At 37.5% G+C, this 27,344-nt stretch overlaps 1 protein-coding gene across 1 annotated transcript in view; it reads right to left on the bottom strand.

Moving 5' to 3' along the window:
• LOC126203851 (small G protein signaling modulator 1-like) overlaps positions 1-27,344 on the bottom strand; it is a 353,457-nt gene that overhangs the window by 217,836 nt on the left and 108,277 nt on the right. The window contains exon 10 of the mRNA XM_049938226.1: positions 2,050-2,117. Within this exon, the coding sequence (XP_049794183.1) occupies positions 2,050-2,117 (68 nt within the window). The remainder of the gene's footprint in view (positions 1-2,049; positions 2,118-27,344) is intronic.

The raw sequence follows: 27,344 nt of genomic DNA, 5'->3' as shown, positions 1-27,344 counted from the left end.
GCAAATATTATCAACTGCAACTGACATGGACACATGAATAGTAGCATATACAAGCTACTTTGAATCCATTATTAGGTATGGTATTGTCTTTTGGAGTAACTCGACAAACATAGTGCAGATACTAAAATTACAGAAAAAAATCAAGATGCATTTTTTCAGCTTAAGTGCATTAGTAGCCCTAGTATTGCATCAATGTTTCTTTTAAGAAATGTTAGAAGAATTTGCTTCGTGAAAACATTAAAAAAACCTAGCATTTTCTTCTAAAATACTGGATTCTTTATTTATAGCTCCAAGGCAGTTTTACGAAGTTTTCCTAGAGCAGGAAAAACCAATCATCCCCCAATATTGCAAAGAACTTTTACTGGCCACCTATAAAAAGCATTCAGTATAAAATTAAAGAAAAATGGAAAAGCATAAAACAAGTAGGTCTTGAGCATCAAAGCAAATTAGGACCCATATACCACTTGGTTTATTTCATTTTAGGACCAAAAACACGAACAAAGTCAAAGATCTTATTGAACGATGCACTGCCTGGCTGGCTGGACTATGCATTACAGTACTCATAAGGTGGGTATACGCTCAGCAAAGGGAACTTTTAAGAATCCTCAAAGATATACAAGTCTTAACCAAACATCAAAAATAATTTGTAACACATTTGTAGCTAGCTGAGGCCATCCCTCCCAACATTGCATCCAATGGGTGTTTAGGCAGTTCCCTGCACAATCCCTTGCATGCCACAGTTGAATTTTCTACACCAATAATACATTTTTGGTATAAGGGAAGACAACCATTCAGTGCAGAGGAGGAACTGAGCAGCAGGGGGAAAAATATTGTTACATACTTCATCTGAAACACACACACAAATGTGTGCACATGCTGTTTACATGTACGTCTTGACTCCCTAGTTCTTAATTAGGTTTCTGGTTGGGTGTGTTTTGTGTTGAGTTGCTGTAAACCTTATCAGGCAACCAATGGTGGATCCAGAAGGATTATGATAGCCTCGGGCGAATTCTGGCAATTTTTTTACGCATGATTTATAGTAATAAGTATTGTTAACAAACATATTATATAAGGCAATGTCAATTTCAACTATCATTACATGAAACATTTAAGCATTGCTTTACTCTGTGTAGCAATTCTGCCGGCCAGTGTGGCCGAGCGGTTCTAGGCGCTTCAGCTTGGAACTGCGTGACCGCTACGGTTGCAGGTTTGAATCCTGCCTCGGGCATGGATGTGTGTGATGTCCTTAGGTTAGTTAGGTTTAAGTAGTTCTAAGTTCTAGGGGACTGATGACCTCAGATTTTAAGTCCCATAGTGCTCAGAGCCATTTGAACCATTTTTGTAGCAATTCTACTTAGTAGATGTTTGCAAGAAAGCACATCTATGGTTCCTCTACTGCAAGAGGGAGGATGACCTTGCTCCTCTCACCTTCGCAATCTTTGTGGCAAACAGAGCTTACTTAATTCACTCTCTCAACCCCATCTAAAATGGCAAAGTTGCACACTGTGCACTTCTACCTACAGGCATGCTTCTGAAGGGGGAGAGGAAGGGGAGAGAGGGAGAAGAGGGGAGAGAAAGAGAGAGGGGGAAGATTTATTGGCTGGCAGACTGATGGGAACAAATGGTCAGAATGACAGGGTGGGTAGAGGGAGGAGGGGCAGGCTGGCTATGTTTAAAAACAGTACTTCAGAAGCTGACATACAATGTTCTACACCTAGTTTTTCAGTCACTGGTTCATTGGTTAACAGTTGCTTTATACATTGTTTCATATCAATATTTGTGCTTAATCCAAGATTTTCCATGATTGTATTATTGTAGTATTTACTTAATTGAATCTCACACTAAATCAACTGACAAGGAAAATTCAGCACTTTAAGTACTGATGATATTAGAACATGGTATGAGTCTATATTTTTTTGTGATAAGAGTTTTTATGAGTACTGTATCATCCACAGCTACCCAAACATTGCATTTATGAAATACACATATATATTACGCCATTTGCTCCAAGAAAATAAGAAAAATTTTGCAGTTTTTATTATATCTTACCTTGCTGATGGCAATGAACATAGACGACCTCTTCTATTGGTACATTCATAGCATACTCCCAATACATGCTGCAGAAAGTAAAGACACAATGTATACTCTATGATCTCATTGCAAAATACAGATATATTAATAAATAATCAAATAATGGTAAGTATAAATGATATAAAAGCAGTTAATGCATCAAATGGTTGCTGAACACAAATGAGATTGAAAATGTTTGCTGAGCTTTCAGACAATGGTCAATGTCCTTTACAGTTAATTAAAACACTCCCACCCCATACTCCTACACAGTTACACACCTCTCATGTCAAACACTGTGTGTGTGTTTGTGTGTGTGTGTGTGTGTGTGTGTGTGTGTGTGAGAGAGAGAGAGAGAGAGAGAGAGAGAGAGAGAGAGAGAGAGAGAGAGAGTGTGTTAGTTACGCTGAAGGAGGACATTGTCCGAAAGCTTAGCAACAATTTCAACCTTGTCTGTGTCTCTACCCATTACACAACACCTCAACTATATGGCGAGCGAGTAGCTACCTTTACTCCTTCCCTTATTTGCATTCCACCGAGGACTCTTCATTACAGAATGTATAATAATGAGGCTTTTGTAGTTGCTTGATGAATAACAATATCATTAGTGAACATCTCATAGTTTTTGCTCTTGTGTTCACATTTTTACTGTTAATTTTTCATTTAGTTGCTTTGTTACCTTTCAATATAAAGGTAATGGCCTACACTACTAAACTGAGTACCTTTCAGTCTCCTTCACTAAGACACAATTAACATACTTAGTTTTTCACTTTTAACAATAGCACTTTCCTCAAAGAAAATCTGGTCCATTTCTCATATGTCTTTACTTTTGACCTAGTTTCCTTGAGATTTCCTCTTTATTCTTCTGAAAAAGTTCACTATGTCCATAAATACTCTTAATTTTGATGCCATTAACTACTGTAAACTCAGAATTGTTTGTAAAATGCTTTCACTTTGCTGGAACAACTGAATGAATTTTCAGTTTTTCAGTTTAGTCTTCCGTATGTTAACCATCCCCAAAAGTACTGGCAAGGTATAGGAATGCCTTACAGTCCCCTCCCCAATGTAGGGAAAAACACAACCTGCACCACCTAGTGGTGGTGAGCAGACATTGCTTCAGGTGGCTAACAAAGGTGGGGACTGAACGTCTCTCACAACAAGAAGTAAACCTCTAGCAACTGCTAACAGTCTCGTTGGAAGGCAAATGAGTGCATAGAGATGGAGCACCCCATTGCCTTTGGGATGGGAAACTAATCCTGAAGCCAGATGAGTCACCAAAGCTAAGGGCATTGTGATGTAGAAAGCAGCAGGAAACTACTACATTAAAGATCCATTCAGATATCCCACGTGTAGCAACAATGGAAGAATTTAATACTGCATTTATTCCTATTCATCATGACTTCTGGATCCCTAGGTCTGGCAGGATGAATGACAAGGCTACTCATGTTGTCATTCCATAAAACCCTCTTGGTGAAAGAGCAGGAGGACCAGAAAAAGATAAATTTATGGTTGGCACATGTAGTGTGAGAACACTGTTAAATCTTGGAAAACTGGAGGAAGTCAGAAAGATTATGACAAAGTGTCAATTACATGTTTTAGGACTATGTGAGACAAGATGGGCTGGGAATGGTGAGTTTAAACCAGGAGATTTGAGAATAGTTTATAGTAAAAACCAACAGTCACAGAAGAATGGTGTAGCTATTGCATTAACAAAGAAATTGGTGCATAATGCAATGAATACCTAACATTTGAGTGATAGGATATAAATGATTAAGTGACAAATATTGTATGAAAGCTCTGGTAGAATGTAAATACTTTTGGATTAAGGCAGACCACTCACCAAAAGGTACAAGTGTTGAGTTGTTGACAGGCACACACAAAAGTAAGACAACTTGCTGTCTTTCAGCATTATCCTTTGACAAGATAGAGTTACACAAAGACATACACACAGACACAACGTAGCTGCTTTCCAAGGTGGCTTGGCCTCTGATGGCATACTAAAAGCACCCAACTATGCTTCAAACACTACACAGCATTTTATTTTGGTATTACCACCAACCAGTGGTCCACTGGGATGGATAGCCACCACCACAAAGATGACCAGCCAGTGGCATAACATGAAGCTGAGCACAAAATGCTCATTTTCAATAGCTGCTTCACAACTTGAGCCATCATGCAGATGGGGGTTATCCCTACAACACATTGTCTGCTGCCATAATAATCCTGGCCTCTGTCTTTGGTAATCCTCTGCCCCGAACCCTCCACCCGACACTGTTTTCCCTTACTCCATCATGCTACCTCCTCCCAGTTCATGTCCCCACATCGACTTCAGCATGTGCTGCTTTCCACTGGCCACTACACTTGTGTCAGCCCATTACCTGCCAACGCCCTCTCGCATTTCCAGCTGAGCATGTGTGTGTGTGTGTGTGTGTGTGTGTGTGTGTGTGTGTGTGTGTGTGTGTGTGTGTGTGTGTGTATACTGCGTGTCCAGAAAAGGACTCCCCGATTTCAAAATTAAATATCTCGAAAACAAAGATCGATAGAGGAATGCAGTAAATGGTATGTTTATTGTGAAAGCTGTAAGAAGTTTATACAGCAGCTTGAAATAATAGTTACAAAAGCTGCTAACAGATGGCGCTGTACGCTGTACAGCTCATATCAGCATACATCAGTGAAATAATCGTATGAAAACAATCTTTGCAAACAATCGCATCACAATGTTTTCAAAATGTTCACCATTGGTGCTACAGAGGTGGCGCAAACGAAGAATGAAATTCGCCATCACATTTCGTAGTGTCTCAACTGAAATGGATTCACATGCCACAGAGATCGCCGATTCAAGCTCGTCCAGCGCGGCGGAATGCGTCGGGTAGACCTTGTCTTTCACTGTGCCCCACAAAAAAAGTCACAGGGAATCAAATCCTGCGAATATGGAGGCCAATCCATGCCTGCACCAGTAAATTTGGGATATTCCAAAGCAATGACTCGACTCCCGAAGTATTCCTCAAGAAATTGAAACACTTGTTCGGTCCGATGTGGTCGGGCTCCATCTTGCATAAACCATTCAGTACCTGGTCGATCCTCTAACGCTTGCTGTGTGGCGACAAATTGTTACAAAATTGCAACGTAACGTGCACCAGTGACAGTTTCTCGGATGAAAAAAGGGCCAATAATGCCTCTGCTACATACTGCAGCCCACACAGTAACTTTAGAAGAATACAGGGGTTTCGCTTCACACCAATATGGCTTTTCGGAACCCCAAAATCGCCAGTTCTGCTTATTCACGTATCCATTCAGGTGGAAGTGTGCTTCATCTGTAAACCAGATGCAGCCAACATCAAATCCTTCACTATCAATCATTGTGAGCATCTGATTAGCAAAGGCAACCCTTTGTTGCACAGCTCGTACGGGTATGGCCTGGTGCGTTTGAATTTTGAATGGAAACATGTGTAGGCTCTTTCTCAGAATTTTCTGCGTGCTGGAATGCTTCAAACCAGTCTCAGATGCAATTCTACGGATGGATGACATTGGATTTCGCTGAATAATTCCAGAAACTGTGGCGATATTTTCAGGCGTAACTGCGGTTTGCTTGCGGCCAACATGCCCCACTAGATCATCAGTTACGCTGCCTGTTCGTTGAAATTTTGCGAAGAGCATACAAATAGTTTTCGCATCAGGTTCTTTTGGCACATTAAATCATGCTTGAAAACTTCACCTTGTTGCCGTAGGACTCTCTCCTAACCTGTGGTACTCTAGCATCTACTTCGGTACGCTAACCTCCTTTCACGTTTCAATAGTGGAACTGGTCGCTCTGGGCTTCGGATCACTATTTATACTAGGCATTACGTATGGCAATTACAGCGCCATCTGTTAGCAGCTTTTGTAACTATTATTTCAAACTGCTGTATAAACTTCTTACGGCTTTCACAATAAACATACCGTTTATTGCATTCCTCTACCGATCTTTGTTTTCGAGATATTTAATTTTGAAATCAGGGAGTCCTTTTCTGGACACCCTGTATGTGTGTGTTTATTCTACTGTGAAAGGTAGCATGCTTTTTCTTCCTTTTGTGTGTGCATATCAGCAACTCAACACTTCTGCTTTATGATGAGTGGTCTCCTTTAAACTAAAAGTGATTAAGTTAAAAGGTAGCCCAACTGGCATAACAATAATTCAAGTATTTTATGAATGAAAAGTGGTAAGATTTAGGAAATATATAACACTGATGACTCCACTGACTAATTAATGGAAATGATAAATACCAAAGACAAAGTCTTTGTGGTCTGTATGTGAAATATGCATTGTCACCAATACAATTATTCTGCAGTCAGTCACATATGCTGGTTCTGTAAATAGTGTTTCATGAATAGAACACCATCTTCACTCCCAGGATTCCCCTCTGAGTTCACGAAGCATCTCCATAAACTCACATAATACCAGTAACCCTCATAGCCGCACACCTCTGAATTCCTTCAAAATCTCCCTTTAATCTAATTTGATGGGGCTCCCTCATATTCAAGCATTACTCAAGAATTAGTTGCAAAAGTGTTCTGTATGAGGTCTCCTTGTACATGCACAACATTTCCATGGAACTCTACTGATGAACTGTAGTCAGCCGTTCACCTACTCTACAACTAACAAGATGTGTTCATTCCATTTCATATCATTTGCAGTGTTATGCTTAGATATTTATGTGACTACCACTGTATTCAAACGATTACACAAATGTTTCTCTTACATGACAACATTAACTTGTACTTATTCTCATTACAGCATTTGCCACTCATCACACCTAGGGCAAGTTTTGTTGTACACAAGCAATGCTTACTAAATCCATACTATTTTATGGATAGAAGTTTTTCTCTCTCTACGAAACTCACTATATTCAAGTTTTGAATATGCTGAAGAATACTGCAGCATACTGACATTAAGGATATTTGTCTATAATTTTAGCATTCATTCTTCCACTCCTTCCTATAAGACCACATCCTTCTAATAAATGCTATTCCCATTGCTCGTAAATTTCAGTGTCTTATTACTATTTTATGTTAATCAGTTTTGACAAAGGTTGTACATACAAATGTATCTACAAGGTAGAAAATCTAACACAAAAAAGATGGATGGCATCAGCTTCTCTGTCAGCTTCTCAAATGTAACTGTCCAATTCTTTGAGCCTAGTAAATACCTCAAAAAGTGTCTTTACTGAAGGGTGTAGTCCTCTTTGAAAATTTCAGAAAATCTTTTTTTTTTCTTTATAATTTAAAATGTTCTCTGGGATTCTGCTTTATTGTACTCTTCATTACAAGTTCATCAGAAACTCCATCATTAAGGTACAAGGTGATTTGTTAAAAAGTGTGTTCAAAAACCGTTCACAGTGGGAAAAAAATAGTTAACATTGCAGCCAGTGAGGCAGCACGTAATTTCAGCGACAGCCTAACAGGCATTATGGAAATTATGAATATGCTCAAACTTGATTAGGATCAACCTGTTACAACTTCTGCACAAATGCAGATGAAAAGCACATCAAGCAAAGAGAGTGCAGATAACAGAAACTGCGGGTGACAGAAGCTGCCAAAAAGGCCCGCAGGACACCATGGCCACAAACAAGAGGGAAGAGGACCTCCTTCTGAATCTGGGATTGTTGTATGGTCCAGAGACTGCTGATTTCAGATGTGTGTAACTTAAATAGAAAATATGTGACCCAAAACTTAAAACACATTTTCTCGAAACCATATTTTTGAAATTGGCAGGAAACACAACTTGAGAACGACATATATAAGTTTCATGCCAGCATTCGAAATTCAATTCTCTATCTGTGAATGTAGAAATTTTGCAATATCTTCAGAAGTCTATTTTCAGTGGATGCTTTTGGATCAATGTTTTGGGGGCGGGGGGGGGGGGGGGGTGTTTCTTTCAACAAGTCACCCCTTTGTTTTAACTTAATATTTTTCAATTGTGCTGTGTATGTATGACAGAAAATATATTGGAAAAGGCTTGTACAAAATTAGTTTGTTAGAGGTCCAATACGAGGGCTTTGGGAATTTCTGCCAATTACCAATGTTCTGCTGCAAGGGGTCCTTTCACCTGGTGCAGCAGTTACCGGGAGTGTCCGGTGTGGATACAGAAATGATTTGTTAAAGACAAAAGTGTAAGGAATAAAACTACATCATCATATTTAGTATTATTTTTTATTTTACTAAAAAATAAATCATCTGTTTTTCATGTGGCCACAGAGGGATAACCCCTTAACTATTCAACTATACAAGTGATTGTCCTATGTGAGCATTCACTAATTCAATGAAACAGCTAAACCAAGTATCCACTGATGCACTTTCTCAAATGAAATGATTGGGCAGTCACCTATGAGTGACCACTTGTGGGCCTGAAACCTTCCAGCTTTTGTCTATTCAATATTCTATGTCACAAATATACTTTTGTGTTCAGCCTTTGTCAGAATCCATTTTTATTGTACTATCATACACCCAATAAAATTGCATTTTCATTGTATTTTAATAATATGTTGATATATTAGTTTCTTCCTAACATTCTCACCCTGAGATAGTGAACCTACAGAAGCATCTATTATGTTTTCAATTACAGGAATAATAATGTAAGCACTTTTTGGTTGAGAGATACAAACCCAGAGCTTCCTGCAAAACCCCTATTACAACATCCTACAAGATAATGTGGTAATTAGCATGTAGTAGCAAGTAGCAAAGATACTGGCAGAACTGTAACTGTGAGGGCAGGTCTTAGGTTGTGCATGATTCCTGCACTGGTAAGAGAATGCTTGTAAATGGCAAGTTTCTGGGTTGAGGTACATGTCTCAAAAATAATTTCAACCTGCTAAGCAATCTCAAAACAGCACATCCTCCATTGCAGAGTTAAAACTTCTTTATTAAATTCATACATGGATAACAGACCCAACACCCTCATTTTATCTTTTTATCATATAAAATTTCATTTCTCTCTCTCTCTCTCTCTCTCTCTCTCTCTCTCTCTAAATTTACATAGTTTCACATTGCATTCAGTGCCACCTACATCCAGATTATTTTCCTGAGTATATCAACAGCCATTCTTGTGGCAACAACATGCCCTCCCCTACCTGCACTCCGTCTGCCCTGTAAATTTGGGCACTGATGAAGCTAATGAGATTTTTCTTTTTATTGGAAAAGTTAACATGACACATTGAGGGAGATACATTTTCTAAAAAAAATGCCTTTGTCTTTTCATGTAGACACTTTCCCTTATATCCAAGCCATTTTACATTGCTTATACTTTCACACCAAGGAAAGCCTCCTGTAAGGACCAGTAATTTATAGCATAATGTTACCATAAAAACCATTTATGTCCAGAGGGTATAACATCAGACACAACATCAAACAATGTCATCGAAATTGCACACTTTTCAACAAGGCAGCTACTTATCTTCTCACAACAGTCCCAACTCAAGATGTTAAGCTACTGTCTTGTTTAAATATTTTGAAGTTTTTGTAAAAGCACCTGATGTTATGCCTGACATTACATATAATGCTGCAAGATTGAAAGTGGTTCCTTTACATCTTTAAACTCCAATTTAATTAATTATAAACACCACAAATAATTCTATGAATAAAAAATGATGATATTAGAGTGCCTCAGTAACTTGTTTTATAACACCAAAATGAAAACAAAGAAGCAAAACCAAATATAAAAAAACTGCAATCTAAAATATTTAAAATCATAAGTAGTTCTGATGTTCATTGTACTTATAAATCATTAAACATAATTGGTAACTTACTTTGAAAAACAGATGAACAACAGGTAACAAAATCTTCCACTGTGTCAAACTGAAGAAAACCAACAGTCAAAAGAGTCTTTAAGTCCATGACAGACAGAAAGACTTCCAGGTGCATGTCGACAGGTGCTTGTGCAAATCAGACTCCGAGTGCCAAGACAGTGCTAAACTGCAGCACAAAACAGAGTCTTATAATATAGAGTGTATAAACGTAGAGATTTTTAGTTCTTCACGTGCAAGAACATGCGACTGAAGAAAGAAACCACCACCAACAGTAAGCATTCCAGAATGGTTAGTAAAGTCAGGTAAAATACATTGACAAACTAATGCAAATTCCATCACCTTACACAGTAAAAAAAATGCTGTTATAGATATTAACCATGTAATAGCAGCATGGAAGTTATAAAGTTTGTTAGAAAGTAATGCAGTCTTCGAGAAATGACAGCGAAAGTCAATAGCACCAATGAGGGTTGGTTGGCACAGCCTCTAATTTTAGCAATTTTTGTAAAGCATGAATTAAGAGATAACAACCACCCAGTGAGAAATAATTCTACTATAATTGGAAATAATTTATTAAATGAATCAGAAGACTAACTGCCTCTGCCAGAAACACACCAGATGCAAACTAAACAATGTTTGTTACAGATAGGACAGAAAGAAGACTTCATATCATGCCACATATAAACAGAACAAATGTAAGGACATTCACACTATGAACACGTAAATGCGTGGAACAAGTATGACTTTTCAAATGTGGAGAAACCCTGCAGTACTACTGTACAAAACACACCCAACATGATGAATTGGCACTGTTACATTACACCTATCCCTCAAAATTTACGAGTTAATTTTAAGATGCTACAGCACGCTGCGACACAGACATGAGAAAAGGAACACACTTTACTCAGAATGTGCACTCAGGTTAAAGACAAAGCAAACATCGTAAGTGTCAAATGCAGCCAAACTTACTACAAATGTGATATTGTTGATGTTCGACGAAAACTAGTTTGTCTTCGAGATGACTCTGTTGATACAGGCAGACTGCCACGTCTGTCAAAATAGAAGCCATAAATATGGTTACCCAGAATTAGTTTCAACAGAAGTAGTAAGTGGTAAATATCATAAAGGTACACCAGAAATAAGAAGAGAGTAATGAACAAATTTCTATTTGATCCATAGATACAGCATCAGGAAGTCTAATAATTCTTTAGCTTAAACAATTTCTACATGAATCCATTATGGAGAAGACTATGAAATCTGTTCATCTCCACTCTAGCAGAGCAAGGGTTGTCTTCTTTGTACGATTTCTTTCCGTTACCTTTGAAGGATATGTATTTTGAACATGAATTCCTCTGCAATGCAACTCTTACTTATGCCTGAGAAACAAAATGAACATGCCACTAAAGCAAATAAACCATAAATTATTGTCTGGATGAAAAAGAAAAATGGAAGTAAAAAATAAATCCAAACAAAGTACAAAGTAAACTATAACATTAAACTTTTTTGCATGTGAATGATATCAGCAGTTGACTACCAGTTACAAATATTTTAACATATGGATCACTCTGGAATTAATAACTTTAATTTACAAGTATTGAACTATTATTAGGTGAGTCAAAACTAGAAAATAATATTGCTCTGTTAATACTAAATATAAAATTACAACACAAGATAGATTAACAATTAATGTATTCACAAACTCTGAAGTTTCACTATCACTACAATGATTCACAACAGATGTGTTGCTATATTTGAAATGGAAAGTAATAGCAATGCATCTCCCTAACTCCACATGCAGAAATATCATTGGACAACAACGCTCTAATCAGTCTTCAGAAACTCCAACATATATTCTGGTTATTACTCACCAGCTTATTTTGCACAGAACCCTAACACTCACAAGGAGCAATCATTAAAGTGTCCTCCAAAGCCTCTTGTTATACTACTGTGGGTGTAGTTGGGCAATAGTGTTCCAATATTCTTTGACTTGCCTTTTACAATTTTCATAATTTCACATCTATTAAATTTAATCTACAATCAGACACATGACTTGAAACATTATTAGTAAACCATACAAATTTATGCCATGCGCCCCAACAAACTGACACCTGTTAGTAAATTGTGTGTATTTAGTGAGCAAAATATGTTACACACCACACTCACCCCACTATACTTTCACAATGTAAGATAAAAATTGCTGACAGAGGTCAGAAATCATATTAGCACTTGCAACAATCTACAGTTTACATGAAAAATTTGTTTCAACACTTTATCCATTTTCACATTTTTGGCTACCACTGTGATGAAGTAAGCTGGGATATTTTTTACTTCCCCTCTCGTTTTGCCATCTTCCTCCTTAAAATTTATTTTTTTCATGTCTGACTAATTACCATTAACATACGTGAGTATAATCTGCATTTTCATAAAAGAGAAAGGTTGGCCCTCAGTTTTAAACAATATAGCACCAGATCTAATTTATGCTTAGTTTTGTGTATGTCATCAATTTCCTAATTTATTTTGACTATTTTGACTTACAAACAAATATAAATTCTGTACTAATTGTAAACATTTGGAGGAACACCTAATAGTATTCTTAAAGGATCTATTTGGCTCTATTCGAAAACGTGTAAGCAAAGCCAGCCCATAATTAATTCCAAAATAATTTCCAGTTTTGTCAAAAGTATTGTTTGCATAGCAATACTGGTTAATTTTATGATTTAAACAAATAATTCGACTTAATTATTGTACTAGAAGAAACTGTTAAAAAGAAGGAAGTTTTTGATGTAGTCAGTTAATTGACTGAGCTAAGTTTTAATTGTAATTTATGTAAATTAAACATCAAACAATGGGTAGTTTCAGTGACTATTATTGTGAAGATATATAAGGGCCTCCTTTTTGGTCCTGAGACAGTCAGTCCACAGCCGAGTTTCAGACGTGGAGCCCATATTGGTTACATCATCTTAACTGTGAAATAAGTGTTACACCAATAGGCCATGTGTTAAAGCAATGACAATATCTGTTCAATTTATTTGAATGACTGTGAAATGTGTGGTTCGGTTTTTGCTGCTCATAGATGCTCAACAGTAAACTATTGTAGCAGTATGTGGATGTTTGCCTGCAACCTATTAATGAGGCTTATCGAAAGTTAAACGATAGTTAACTGGCCATATTAAACGTGTATATTGGGTGGATGTGAACAGTGAAAGCAAAGAACCAGCCAGTATAGCAACACAGTATGTCGACACCGAGGACAATCAATGAGGAAATAAAGCAAGCGAACATCACACCACCACTGTCAGAATCTATGATAACATAAAAGAGAATTAGAAAGTGGAATATGTACTTAATCACAGAATGATGCCCACAGGCATGAAAGGATATACGGTCTAAAATTAATACAATAGATACAGAGTTTCATATTAAAGATACAAGGTGGTTATAAGTAAACTTTCACTACTGGAGCCAAACAGACAGAAAACTACTGTATGGGTAACCAAATTTATAGTATTTGCGTTGCTAGTAGTGTTAAGAGTCATGACTTGCCATTAGGCACTGGTACAGGTACAGTGATGTGGGGTTGAAACACAAGCATCAGTGAGCATTACAGTTGCAGACAGTCAACACAGGTCTGAACAACGTAAGCAGGACTTTACTTATAAAGTTGTTTTATCAAAACAACAGCTACAGTGCTACTGCTTTTTGTGAGTATTAACACATTAAAGGAACACAGAGTGGTCCTCTTTCCACACAAAGGTAGAAGAACATTTTGGAACATAAACTTGGTATACAATTCATAAAAGTTACCCTCTCATATGTATATTAAAATGTGTTTCTTTCAATGGTTTATTCATTATTTCTCTACCAAATGTCCTTACAAATGTTTCCACAAGGTTTCATTGTCGTACAATCACACTTTTTCCACATGGGCCCTCTCAAGTAGTGGAAGTTAATTTATTACTGCCCTGTCATTATTGCACTATATTATAACTTCATGTCACAAAATAAACATCCTTAAAGTGCACTGTGAGGTGACCAAAACACTTTACATCCAGACAGTGCAGCATGTAAAATAACCTACCTCTTTAAAAACCAAAATTAAATTAAATATAATGAAATAGAATTATGCATGTATAACCATAAGCAAATGTCTTTCTTTTTACGTATATTCTTCTGCTCATAAGAATGATTACAGTCTAAGTAATTACAAGGAAAATTAACCACAAAGAAACATGCATAAAATAGATGAACATACAAAAAGCTGCAAAGCCAGGAACATAAAGTCAATCCTCATTGTTTAAATACGAAACTAAGAAAACAACTTTAAATACGTACATAAATTCATCATAAACTAAGCAATAAGAAGTATAAATACACAACCATTATTTATCAGTGCAACAAAAGGAACCCATTCAATATAATGTCAATACACTGAAATCATTTACTTTCAACAAAATGAAGTACATCAATAAATAAAAGTTTATAATGAAAGCTGCCAGTTAATCATTCAGCATATTTTACAAACAACCATTATTAATTATTTTTGTGCACAGCATTAGTCAAGGATACAGGAAGAACATTAAAAAATATTTGAGTAGTTTTTTTCAAAAAATAACTTTTTTTGTAACTGTGCAAATCTGCACCATATGTATGTGGTTACAAGTACCAATACCCATATAGAGATTCCCTAAATCAAATAAAGCAAAGCAATCAACAATGTTAAACTATAACTAACAGCAGACAAAATCCAATTCAGACTCTTCTTAGCAGATGTGCAAAGCAGCACAATGAAGAGTTAAGTTAGCAGTGTCATCTAGCAAAAGTGGTGACACCAAGAACATAGTCAACAGTCCATGTAAAGTGTACAGCAGGCAATGAGCCACGCCTGAAGAGAGAACACAGTCCATGTAAAGTGTAAAGCAGGCAATGTGCCACGCCTGAAGAGAGAACACCAGTTCCAGCCTGCGGGTACCATTTCAAAAACACATTAACAATTCATACTAAAGTTACATTGTTCATTCAGCAGTCATTGTGACTACTTCACTCAGTATGGAAAAAAAAAATCAGTTCTTCCAACATCTGTGCACATTATGCAAATTTCCAAGATTTTCTTGTTTGGAACTCAACCAATGTTTTGCATTATTAAGATTATTCCTATAATGGTTGAACATGGTCTTCTTCAATCTAGTTGCAAAGTTTGCACCATTACTGAGAAAGCAACTGCAACAACCAGATATCAGTCAAATATTAACTACTTCCCCCTACTTATACCTCCCGAGGAGATCACGAATGTAAAATTAGAGAGATTAGAGCGCGCACGGAGGCTTTCAGACAGTCGTTCTTCCTGCGAACCATACGCGACTGGAACAGGAAAGGGAGGTAATGACAGTGGCACGTAAAGTGCCCTCCACCACACACCGTTGGGTGGCTTGCGGAGTATAAATGTAGATGTAGATGTTTTCTCCCCCAGAAATTTTACAGTCACAGGACTCCTTATGGGAGAGAAGTCTTGAAAATTTTCACCTGTCTGCAAAAAGTAATAGTTCTGCAATTCTTAGCAGACATTTTCTTAAACTACTGATTCTGTTAACTTACTTGTCTCCTTTTCTGCAATATACAGACAAGATTCTAGCTGTTCTATTAGCATGGAATCAAACATTAATTCTGACCTCTTGACCTACAAAACATTCACACCAAAGAGAGTTATTTCTTTGTTAGCTGGTAGTCTACATACCTTTCTCTCTGGTTTTATTTCTATTCTAATTTTACAATACGATTTACTAACACCTTGTTCTTTATAGTGTTACACTTCAGCAGTACGCATAAGTATGTTTAGATTATGTTACCTTCCACTTTGAATTTCTTATGGTTAGGTAATGGAAGTTCATACACTTCCCTCTTGCCATCTATACAGCACATTTAATTTTCGAGTGCATGATGTCAAGTCTTTCACCAAACCATTTAATCTTGTTGAGGTTTTCACACTTCCACAAAAAATTATATCATCACCATACCTACAGTTCTGCGCATTAAAAGTGCAACACCATGAAGGCAGCATGCAACAAATTTCAAATTGGCATAACATAGTGTACTACATGCTTGGATGTGTAAATTACCATTTCAGTGAAAAAGTACAAAGTAGGAAGGATAAACACTGCCTACATTTTGTATACACAAGGAACGCTTACACAGCAGATTTCTTGTTCATAAATCACATTAGAATGTTGGTTCTTGTGAGAAGATCTTGTTCTGCCTCATGTATAAAGGCAGAAACATATACCACGATGTGTCTGAATTCCACAGCGGGAAGATAGTCTCCCATTAGAATGTAGTTTTTATCATTCAGTAATATTCCTGTTTCTCCTGGTCAGGAAGCCATGATTGTCATGCAATCACAGAACCCGTGCGTAATGGAGGGCCATGCTCAACAACATACAGCATGTCAGAGGACACGTATGTAGTCCCTTGCCCCTGCAGGATTACACAGCCACATCTCAGACACTGAGACAGAAAACAGGCTTGTTTGCAACAAGACAGACAATTAAACTTGCTCAGTGATGGCATCTGGAGCACTACACACTGTCAGCACAGTGACCATTGTCATGGCGGCAGATAAGTGCACTGACAGCGGTACACCTAATGACAACACTGAACACAGGAGTGGCTCCAGGTCATCTTTTCGGAGGGTTCCGGTTCTGCGTACAACATCACAATGGGCGTACCTGTGAACGGTGGTTCCAAGGAGGACAAACATTGTCAGATTGCATTTCTCACTGTCATATAAACCCAGCAACTATTGTGATGTATGGTGTGTTATTGGGTACACAACCAGATCATGTGGTTTGCACAGCTGGTAATCTGGACAGCAGCCATTACATTTCTGACTTGTTGAAGATGGTGACTCTGCCTTTTTTTTTTTAGGTCTCCATGACCTCTTTCAACAAGATAATGCAAAACAGTATGTTGCCTGTTGCCTGTGGTGCCCTGAATTATTGCTACACAGAGGGTGTTTAACTGTACTCTGGTCAGCATGTTCTCCAGATTTCTTACCCATTGAAAACACCTGGTCATGAGTTGGTGAGAGACTGGCATGCCACCACTCACCAGCTGCTACTCTGGATGAACTTTGGCAGCATGTCGAAGCAACATTGAATGATGTACCCACAACTGTCATCCAAGTTCAATTAAACTCAATGCCCATCCAAGTTAAAACTACTGCTGTCACTAGAAGTGGCAGTTCCGTGTACTAAATTTCCCCACCTTGTACCTCAGCAGCCAAAAAGTCGAGACTGCTTTAATAACAAATAAAGAAAAAGTAATGCTTCAGGTGTTCTACATAGTCTCCCCTCACTCTAGTACAATAGGCAGAATGTTCATGCAACCATGTGAAACTGTCAGAAAATTCCTCTTTTGGGGTGTTGTTCAATTCACATGTCACATTGGCTTCAATGTAAGTTATTTTGTCAAAGTGTTGACGCTTCATGTGCATTCATGTACTTTGTCATTTTACAGTAGGTTTTTAGTGATAAAACCAAGTCTCATCACCAGTGATTATTTTTCCCAGTGCAAAATTGTCTGCATTTTGCATTTCAATGACATCATAGCATGCATCTAATAGAGATCAAAAATAGAGTGGGTTAATGTTGAGGGCTGCATACATTAAAAATCAATACACTAATGTTATGCCAGTGCTATGCTAAAATTCCTTCCTTCCCACTGCAGTTCTGTGAGTATGATGAGTCTGAGAATAGTGGCATTGTGGTTGCTTCCTACTCATCGACACGTTCTCTCTTACTAAAGTGTGCAGAAGCGTTAAGCCACAACATAACACACAAGTTGAGTGCATAATTTTGCTAATGTAAAGTAGTGTGAAGGGTGAAAATGACTGACTTTGGGATCACATGGCCTCTAACAAAGCTATGTTTTGTGAAGCTGTGGAGGGTGTATGATGAAAATTAAGTGGTGCAGTGTATACAACTGCAAATGCGTCCCATAAGAAGAAGAAAAATTTTAGCCAATGCAAACAAAGTGGTTGTGTCCTTGCTTATTCCAACTTCACCATGAGAAAACACGTGTCTCCTCCATCAAATAAAAACTAGCCACAAATCTACATCACACTTACATACCTGCAACCAAAAAGTACATTATCTGTGTATTCTTTTGGTCACGGCACCTTGCATTTTCAGGCCAATAGCAAGTTGTGTAGTTTATCATTCATTTGTGTAACTATTTCAAAGACTGCTGTAAATTTATTTTAAGAACTGATAACCACTCATCTCCATGTCATGTTTTCTTGCACTGTCATCACTTACATCATTACTTGCTGATCCTGTCTGTATATCAACGTGATTTTCAGACATTCTCTGAATATAGATTAGATATTAAAACAAATCTATAGCAGTCAAACAAACAAACAAACACACACACAAAAAACATTAATCACTGTTAACTGATCAGTCACTGTATTGGTAATAATTGTGATGCTTAACAGTTGTGCATGTAGCAGCAATGTAGTGAGCTGTCAGTTATGCCTGCAAACTCCTGAGAACTCACTCTCTTTTCTACACTGAGACAGTTCATTTGTACCCAACAATAGATTAAAGTGACATGTTTTTGGTTAAAAGGGTCACAGTGCAGATTCGTGAGTTGAGTCTGCGAGCAGACTGAGACAGCAAGTTCGGAGATGATGTTACAGGACCCGCTGGTGAGTTTAATGTGAGTATACTAAACTCATTTCTGATCTCTAGTGTCCACATATAATTTTCATTCAGGAGTCAAGGTGTGTGGGGAAAACTACGTGAATGCTTTTCTCTTCTTCAAACTATTCTGGAGAATGAATACTTTATTTAGAGATGTTGCTTAGTTATGATTTGTGACAACAACAACAACACCGACCACTGCAGTTGCATGCCCCCTACTTAACACTGCCCACTCACAATGGACTGGTCGAAAGAACATCTGTTGTTCAGTTCAAGCTGCCACCATAGTTACTGCACTGATGTCACTTACATGTGACGAATAAAATCATGTACCCCATAGCTATAATCATGCTGGACACACAGGCAGGAAATTTTGCACACAGATTCAGAACCACAATGAGTGCACTCTCAGGGATCGCCATAATAATGAAAAAGATGAGTCGAGCCCTATTCTGGAAAAATTTTTTAATTCTGGATAATGTGCCCAAACATCATCTTGAGAGGAATGGAAACTTTTTGCACAAGACTGGGGCAGTCACAATCTCTTTTGAACAGTAATTGTATTAGGAACTAGTATATGGACTTTTTCTTGTTTGTTGTTGGAAGTAATAGAGGCTGCATATCAAGCTGGTGCTGACTTTTTCCCTGTCCACTATGTAAATGGCTTTCTGGATTGTTTACTACATGCTTTGTGTTGCCTCTTTCCCTAGATGGTGTGAACAACTTGAAATGGTATTTTGTCACAAACTCTTGTTTATTGATAAATTATATTTTGTCAATGTTTATGATTTTAATGTATTGATACTACAATAAATGGTTTCCTTTCATTGTACAAACATGTATTGAGATTGATAGCAATGACAAATTTATGTACATATTCAAAATTATGTATTTCAGGATTATTACTTATGATTTTATCTCGCAGGTATACTAGTTTTTTGAATGGCTATCTACTATGTCTATTTATGTTTTTATTGCACTGTGGATGCTTTTCATTTTAATAATCTAGATCTTTATTGCAGTTATAACCAGAAAAATGTATACAATGTACAGAGCCAAAAAAAGTTTAATGAACTTTTGTCATGCACATTTGGATCCTTACATTAAATTTCATTTTGCTTTTTAAGAGAATCATCGTAGTACATACAGGACACTTTTAGTGCCATGAATGTTCACATGTTAATTTTCTTTTTGTTATCAAGAATCCTGACAAAAACAATACCCAAAATAAGTAAAATTATATAAGGTGGCTAAAGAAATTTGCTATCGAAACCAAAAATTGATACAAATCCACCAGAATTCTTTTAACAACAATTAATTTCAAATAAAAGGAGCACTAACCACTGACCACGTTCGGGGATGAAGACTTTACTACCTGAATTCACAGACGATTGGAATGCTGAAGTTCATACAACTCATCTGAATTTTTCTTAACTAAGTTTTTTCTCTAAGGACAGTACCACATTTCTCAATTGAGCTGGTATTCATCGAAGACTATCTTAGCGCTTCTGCTTACTTGCAACCTAGCCAATAACTATGATGGGTATGTTCTAAACTGTACTGTCACTTTTGCATCAAATGTGAAAACAAGGCTTTACAAATGCAAAACCTCCATCAGTACATCAACAACCTCACATGCACTTTCTAGCATTGCAGTCTTTGCAACTTTATGAATTATTTGTGCTCTCATACAGCACACACATTACTCTAATCCTTACTAACATGGTTGGAGCTTTCCATGCGATGCAGAGTTTTCGCAGCCTGGAATCTGTCAACCATCTTGTGAAGCTCAAATCTTACAATTTACTGAAATCATGTTCATGAATGCCTCCAAGTCTTTTTTCCCCCTACTATATGTTTTACTTATTATTTTAAAAGTCACTGTATCTGTACAGTAAATATTCAACAGGTTGGCAATTGTTATTACTACCTTTCCCTTTCATGGGAATTCTGGTCCTTGACTGAACCTATCTACAGCCATTAAGCATACTGTACTTACCAGGCACATTAAATTGGTATTATGGCAGCCGCAAAAAGTTTTGAAACTGGTACGTATACAGGTGAATACAGGCTGCACCAATTCACATACATTTAAATGTGTTTGCTGACAAACTTTTACTGGTACATGCATCATTTTTATGTATTGGTTTTTAATGTAATATACTACAGTATATTAAGTTAAAAACCAATACACAAAAATGATGCATGTACCAGTTTATGCAGAGTTTATATAGAGGCCACCACACCTAATGGAGCATGCATTTATGTGGGGATAAAATGTTTGTTCTGTTTTCTAATGCAAGCATGTTTCAGAGATAGGAAGTTACAGTTCTGATTAGTTCATTAGTTGATAAACAATTGTTCAAAATTCTTTTCTCGGACATGTTAAGGAATTGCTTAGCTTTTAAAAGGTTTTATATCTGGGCTATTTCAACTGAGCCTTGATCCAGCAGATATTAACTGGCTGAACAATTGTTCATATTTAATATTTTTTTAATTAACTAAAGAACTGCTTGAAATGGTCATGTGTTGTCTATTCTAACTCGGCCACAAAGCACGATGTATTAAATCATTAACAATTTTCCTATTCAAAGTCATTTTTTTGTACTGCGAAAGAGCTGCTTCATTTTAAAAATGGTTTTCAATGTTCTCTTGTGCAGCTGAGCCACAAATTGCCAGATGATAAAGGACTAAACAACTGTTCAAATTTATTAACACTACTAAAAAATATATATATTTTTGTAAAACATTCAGTTTTTACAAGGGTCACAATAACAATAATGAGCAACAATTTTTTAAAAAATTTAATCTTTAATTTTTAGACAAACCAAGTACATAATTTTGATCTCTCAGGTTTTCTTGTTATAATTGATTAATAGTATGCTTCCAAGTGTTCCACCGAATTGTTGTTTTCATTTTGTGCACTAAAATGGAAAAATGCATTAAATGGAAACAACAAACTGGTAGAACATCTGCAAGTACACTACTATTACATCATCTTAATATATATACTTTGTCACTTTTCTACAAAGTCTCCATTTTTTTTTTTTTTTTTTTTTTTTTTTTGCATGCACTTGTCAATATTTCTGCAATTTTAAAAACAGTTTTACAATACAAGTCCGTTTCTATTTCCCAAAGACACTTGTGCACTGCTTGTAGAACATACTCTACCATCTAGTAGTGTTGGCTTCACATCTGTTCCTTAAGACAACCGAAAACTTGGTAGTCAGATATTGCAAAAGTCAGATTGTAGGGAGGATGTGGAAGATTTTCCCACCCAAATGTTCTGATCTGCTGTACAGTGATACAAGCAGTGTGAAGATCCATGTTGCCCTTTTCCAGGGAATTTATCACACAATAAACGATGGAGTTTCAAAAGTGTCTGTATATAGTGGATATATGGTCTATCCAGGTTCAAGAAAATCCCAGAGAAGCATGCTTATAACTTTTCCAGCAGATGGCACTGTCTTCATTTTCTTTTTTGATGGTGAATCCAAATGGTGCCATCCCATACTCTGGTACTTCGTTTCATCAAGTTTGCAGTGATGGAACCAGCTTTCGTTGCCTAGCACAATTCTCATCCAAAAATAATCATCTCCATTTTGAAACCTATCGAGGAGGTTTTGGGTGATGGTTCTTTTCTGACGTTTTGGGTCTTTGGTCAACAAATGTGGGACACTATAGGTGCAAACTTTTCAATAAATTAAGTTTTGAGTCATTTCTTGCACTGCACTGTGTTATCCTGCAATGATTTCATTTATTGACATGCCTGTTTTCTTTAATGATCTCATCAACTCTTTCCTCACTGTGTTCCACGAAGACAGTTTGAGGGCGACTGCTACTTGGCTCATCTTGAATACTCGTCTTTCCATCTCTGAAATGTTTCACTCACCACTTTACACTGTTGGCACCTATGCAGACATCTCCATAGGCACAATAAAGTGTGAAGTGAATTTCAACAGCACATATTCCCTCTTTATCAAGGAATTCAGTCACACCACACTACTGGAATGGAACACTGATGTTGACCATTTTGGATGCACTGCCTGTGGTCAAGCGTCTGATGTTAATGATGTCACCATATGACAACATGTGATGTACAGTCTGTAGGTTACGAGCCTGCAGTCAGTTTTGTTACATTGTTGGAATTGAAATTTTAGCAATTGGTTGCTTATAGCTTTCAGTATGGCCCTCATAAAAGCTTTAAATGTTGCTGTTTCTGTATGTGGAGTTTTTCTTTTCAATCAAATCTATTTATTAAAATAAACTGGTTAAACATTACTTGCACATCTTTTCACCCCAATCAATAAAAACCATTAATGAAAAGGTCCAGCAGAGCCACACTTTTATAATAACCACTGTCTCACTGTATATATAAATTGTTCACTGTTACATCCTGTCAACAACCTCTCTTTTTAGAATATAGCATTGAGATTCCTGAGCATACTATGTTCTTTTAATTTTTTTGTCTATGCACAATAAAGTATTGTACCCAACACTTACTATCATGAATATTAAATACAACACAGCATCTCAGTGGCTGACCAAGGTGCAATAGGCAAAAGCACAAACTGTATACTGCTTCAGAAAAGTCTTGGTTGACACCAGTGTATGAGTCAACTAAGAGTTCACTCCTTACCATATATGTGTGACCATTCAATAAAAATAAATGAGCAAGAGCAAGCAGCACATATTGGTATTACACAGTCCACTCTTACAGTGTGTGTTTTGCAGCACAATGATGTGGATCTGACTCCATGCTGTAAGCTTAAAAATCTCAATACCTCCCAACTGGACATGAGAACTCTTTCTACAAAACACTGTTCATTACAGTCAGTGTGTTGTCCTTAAGTTTGGTTAAATCCTTTGTTGCGTAACCACAGATTCTAAGTGACCCATCTCTTTCTGCCATATCCTATACAACATTCTTAAAGAAAAAGACTGTTTCAGAAAGCCTTATTAGTTTCCTTGCCTTCTTGGTGTTGCTATCAACAATGCACTTTTTTTCAGTTAGGTACAGAAAGCAGTGAAGAAATAAGGCTCATTAATGTTATATTTTATGCAAAAAGACAGTAATGTGTGTAGATTAGTAAGTCACACGATCAAGGCAAGTTTAAAAAGAAATCCCAACATCAGTGAAAAAAAAAAAAAAAAAAAAAAAAAAAAAATGTGCCCAGTTTTAAATACTTTTGAAAGAAAATTGTCTTTAACTTTACATGTCTCAAACTACTGAAGGTTTGGGATTGTAATTCTACATACAACCATCTCAATAGCAATTTGGTGCATCTTTATGAATTTTGAGGGAAAGGTCTATAATTGAAACTGAAAGTAGCTACAAAGAAGTCACAAGAAGACCAACAACACCAGATGACATCATCTATTTGGAAGTTCAACAGCAGATGTATTTGTAATAGACTTATGCTGAATGAGTTTCATAATATAGCTTTCAACTGCCTCAGACCAAGCACTTGTCTTCAATGACAAAAAAATCCATCATAAGAATGAGAAATTAACTTTGTTCCTTCATAACTTCTTGTGTATCTATCTTCACAAGGGATAGAACAACAATAGCCACAAAAAGAACCCAAACAACTTTATTTCCTGAGTTGTTACATAATTAATTTTGGTTAAATTCATTAACTGCCTGAAGAGTATCAAAAGTTTTGGCAAAATAATAAAAATTCTTGCTTTAACACAAAAAAAACTTATCTGCATAATAACAAATGGTGTCTCTTCTCAAACTACACTCTTCTGAGAAGAGAAAAGAATAACACAGTATCAGTTTGGGCTATAACACATGTGTTGTCTCCCAGAAAAATGCTCACTCATAACACTTTTTGAGCAGACACCTTCTCATGATAAAACACAGTACTGTCCATCCTTTCTTGAGCTATTACTGATTATGTATGGGAAGCAAAGAAAGAAGGCCTACCGAGCGGGGTGGCGCAGTGGTTAAACACTGGACTCGCATTCGGGAGGACGACGGTTCAATCCCGCGTCCGGCCATCCTGATTTAGGTTTTCCGTGATTTCCCTAAATCACTCCAGGCAAATGCCGGGATGGTTCCTCTGAAAGGGCACGGCCGCCTTCCTTCCCAATCCTTCCCTAATCCGATGAGACCGATGACCACGCTGTCTGGTCTCCTTCCCCAAACCAACCAACCAACCAACCAAAGAAGGCCATGTCTTGGATATAGATTTCCATGAGGAGCATTCCAGAAGTATGAAGTTCCACTTCCACTGCAAAGTGCAGTTGCTTTCTGCTTAATTCAGAGTATCAACTAATTTACATGGAGCTTTAAGAAGTAAATGAATACTTGAATGTTTTGAGTACCTGAAATGACATTATAAATTGACATGTTTAGTAATAGTATATATTCCTATACAATCCTATACTGTGTACTGGTTCTACTACACTACAGTACTTTTTTACCGTGTAACACTGATGTTATAGGCATCCAAAATGAGAGCAAAAGGGGAGCGTGTGCCCCTCTTTGAATCTGTGGGTATTGGCTTTTGATTTTACAAAATTCTCTAAGATATAATGCTGTCGAGTCAATGGGAAATACTGTGACTTACAACTCTTGTTTTCTAACATGGCAGCAGTACATCTGTACATGCCTGTCAAGACATTGGCAATCCGCACAAGGATGTCATCTCTTGTTGATGCATAAGGAAATCATGACTGTAGTTAACCATTTGTCTGTGGACAATGACTAGTGATGGCTTGCTGATTGAACATGCAGTTTTAAATAGCAGAACAACTGTTGCAGAGTGTACACACCACAGCCATACTATGGTACAGGTATGTACATCCCTATTTAATCTATGAACCCAATGCACCAGCTGTAAAACGAAGATACTATTTTCTGAACTACAACACAAAAGAAAGAAAGTGAAATTTCCATGTCAAAAATTGTCCTCTGCAGGGATTTGGAGTTTCTCATACCCAAAAAAGTAACACAGCACAGCATGCAGTCATAGAGCTATGAATTCTGCAGACCAGCTGTGCTGGCATAGCTGCACAATAAAACTATTACTTGAGCTATACTGGAGAGACAAGAATTGTCTTGTTCAATCCAGTGGTGTTAAAATATTAATTGTACCAATTTGGAGTGGCTTTTGGAGATTTCACACCTCATTTAACTGTATACTGGCCCTAAGTTACACTTCATGCACCTTTCAAAACATATTTTGTTGAACATTACTTATGCAAGTATTTAAGAAATGTAAAATCTATCAGCACGATCAGATGTGAAGTTTTCTAGGCAAACAAAGAATTTATACCAAAGTTAATAAGCATTCTCTGAAGCTATTTCCATTTCCTGACTTCAAGGATTGTTAAAGAGGCAGTTTTATTGGTTATTTTTGTTGATAGCCAGTAGTATTTTCTCAATCATTTGACTTTTATTCTACTTAATATTTCTACTTTCAGTTCAAACCTAACATTACCAGTACTGGAATGTAGACAAATTCCTTCTGTGAATACAAAATTGTTCAGGCTTTCATGCCCACTTGTTGACAAACTGCCTATTGGCTTCTGTCTCGGGTTCTTTGGCTGACGTTCATCTAATGATTTTACTGACGTTTTGCCAGCACGAGTGGCTGGCATTGTCAAAGCTTCACCCTCCATTGCCGGTGGTGAACTGGAGCCGAGCTCATGGCCACAGACTATATGTACCTGGCGCGCCAATGTCCGAGGGCTTCTCCGCGGTCATTTCCGGTGTGGTCATCCTTCCTCTTGCTACCTGCGACGGTCGTTTGCTGCAGTACGGGAAGCCAGGATCCGTTTACCTTAAGGCTTTCCTCTTTCTTGTTGAAACTGTTTGCATGTTTTTGTATTTCTACAGCTTCTCTGAACAAGCGTGTGTGATAGTGCTTCTCTACAGCCAGAACTTCCGTGTCGGCGAATTTTATTACATGGTCGGTCTCACTACTAAGTGACGACAAACTTTTGTATCTGCCACGGCCGATTTCTCCACCTGCCCCAACCTGCAATGTCACTTATGCTCTTTGATCCTGGTGTTAATTGATCATCCAGTCATTCCGACATGAACTTTTCCACATGTGCATGGTATACGGTATATTCCCAACATTGCAAGTGGGGTCCCTTTTCTCCTTCCCCGATCTAAGACACTCTTTGATCTTCCTTGTCGGTTTGAAAATCGTCTTTATGCCACGTTTGTGCAATATACGGCCGATTCTGTCTGTCACTCTGGGAATGTATGGCAGAAAGGCCGTACCTGACAATCCTTTTTGTGATTCCTTACTTTGCCGAGTGTTTGGCTCTGTTACACTTCTAATATAATTTGTGGAGTACCCATTGCTCCTCAGAACACTTCGCAAGTGTTGCATTTCTCGTCTGAGGTGCTGCGGCACACACATTCGTCCTGCTCTCATTATGAGCGTATTAATCATGCGCTTTCATGGCTCGGGTGGTGATTCGATAGTTTGTGCAGGTATCGGTCTGTGTGCGTCGGTTTTCGATACACGCTGTGTCCCAAGTTTTCGCCGTCCCTTGTGACCAGCACATCTAGAAATGGCAGTTTCTTGTCCTTTTCTACTTCCATGGTAAATGTTATGTTGGCATGGAGGCTGTTCAAATGTCTTAGGAAGGCACCGAGCTGTTTTCCATCATGGGTAGTCCTCTTAGTCCAGTGGTGGCCAAGTGCTTCATGGAACAATTCGAAGCACAGGCACTGGACTTGGCGACTTGCAAACCTAAGGTGTGGTACAGGTACGTCGATGATACTTTCATGGTGTGGAGCCATGGTGAAGAACAGCTTGGTGCCTTCCTAAGACAT

Source organism: Schistocerca nitens, chromosome 9 (assembly GCF_023898315.1).
Source record: "Schistocerca nitens isolate TAMUIC-IGC-003100 chromosome 9, iqSchNite1.1, whole genome shotgun sequence".
In the NCBI taxonomy this organism is placed as follows: domain Eukaryota; kingdom Metazoa; phylum Arthropoda; class Insecta; order Orthoptera; family Acrididae; genus Schistocerca; species Schistocerca nitens.
This window is presented reverse-complemented; position numbering and strand designations above follow the sequence as displayed.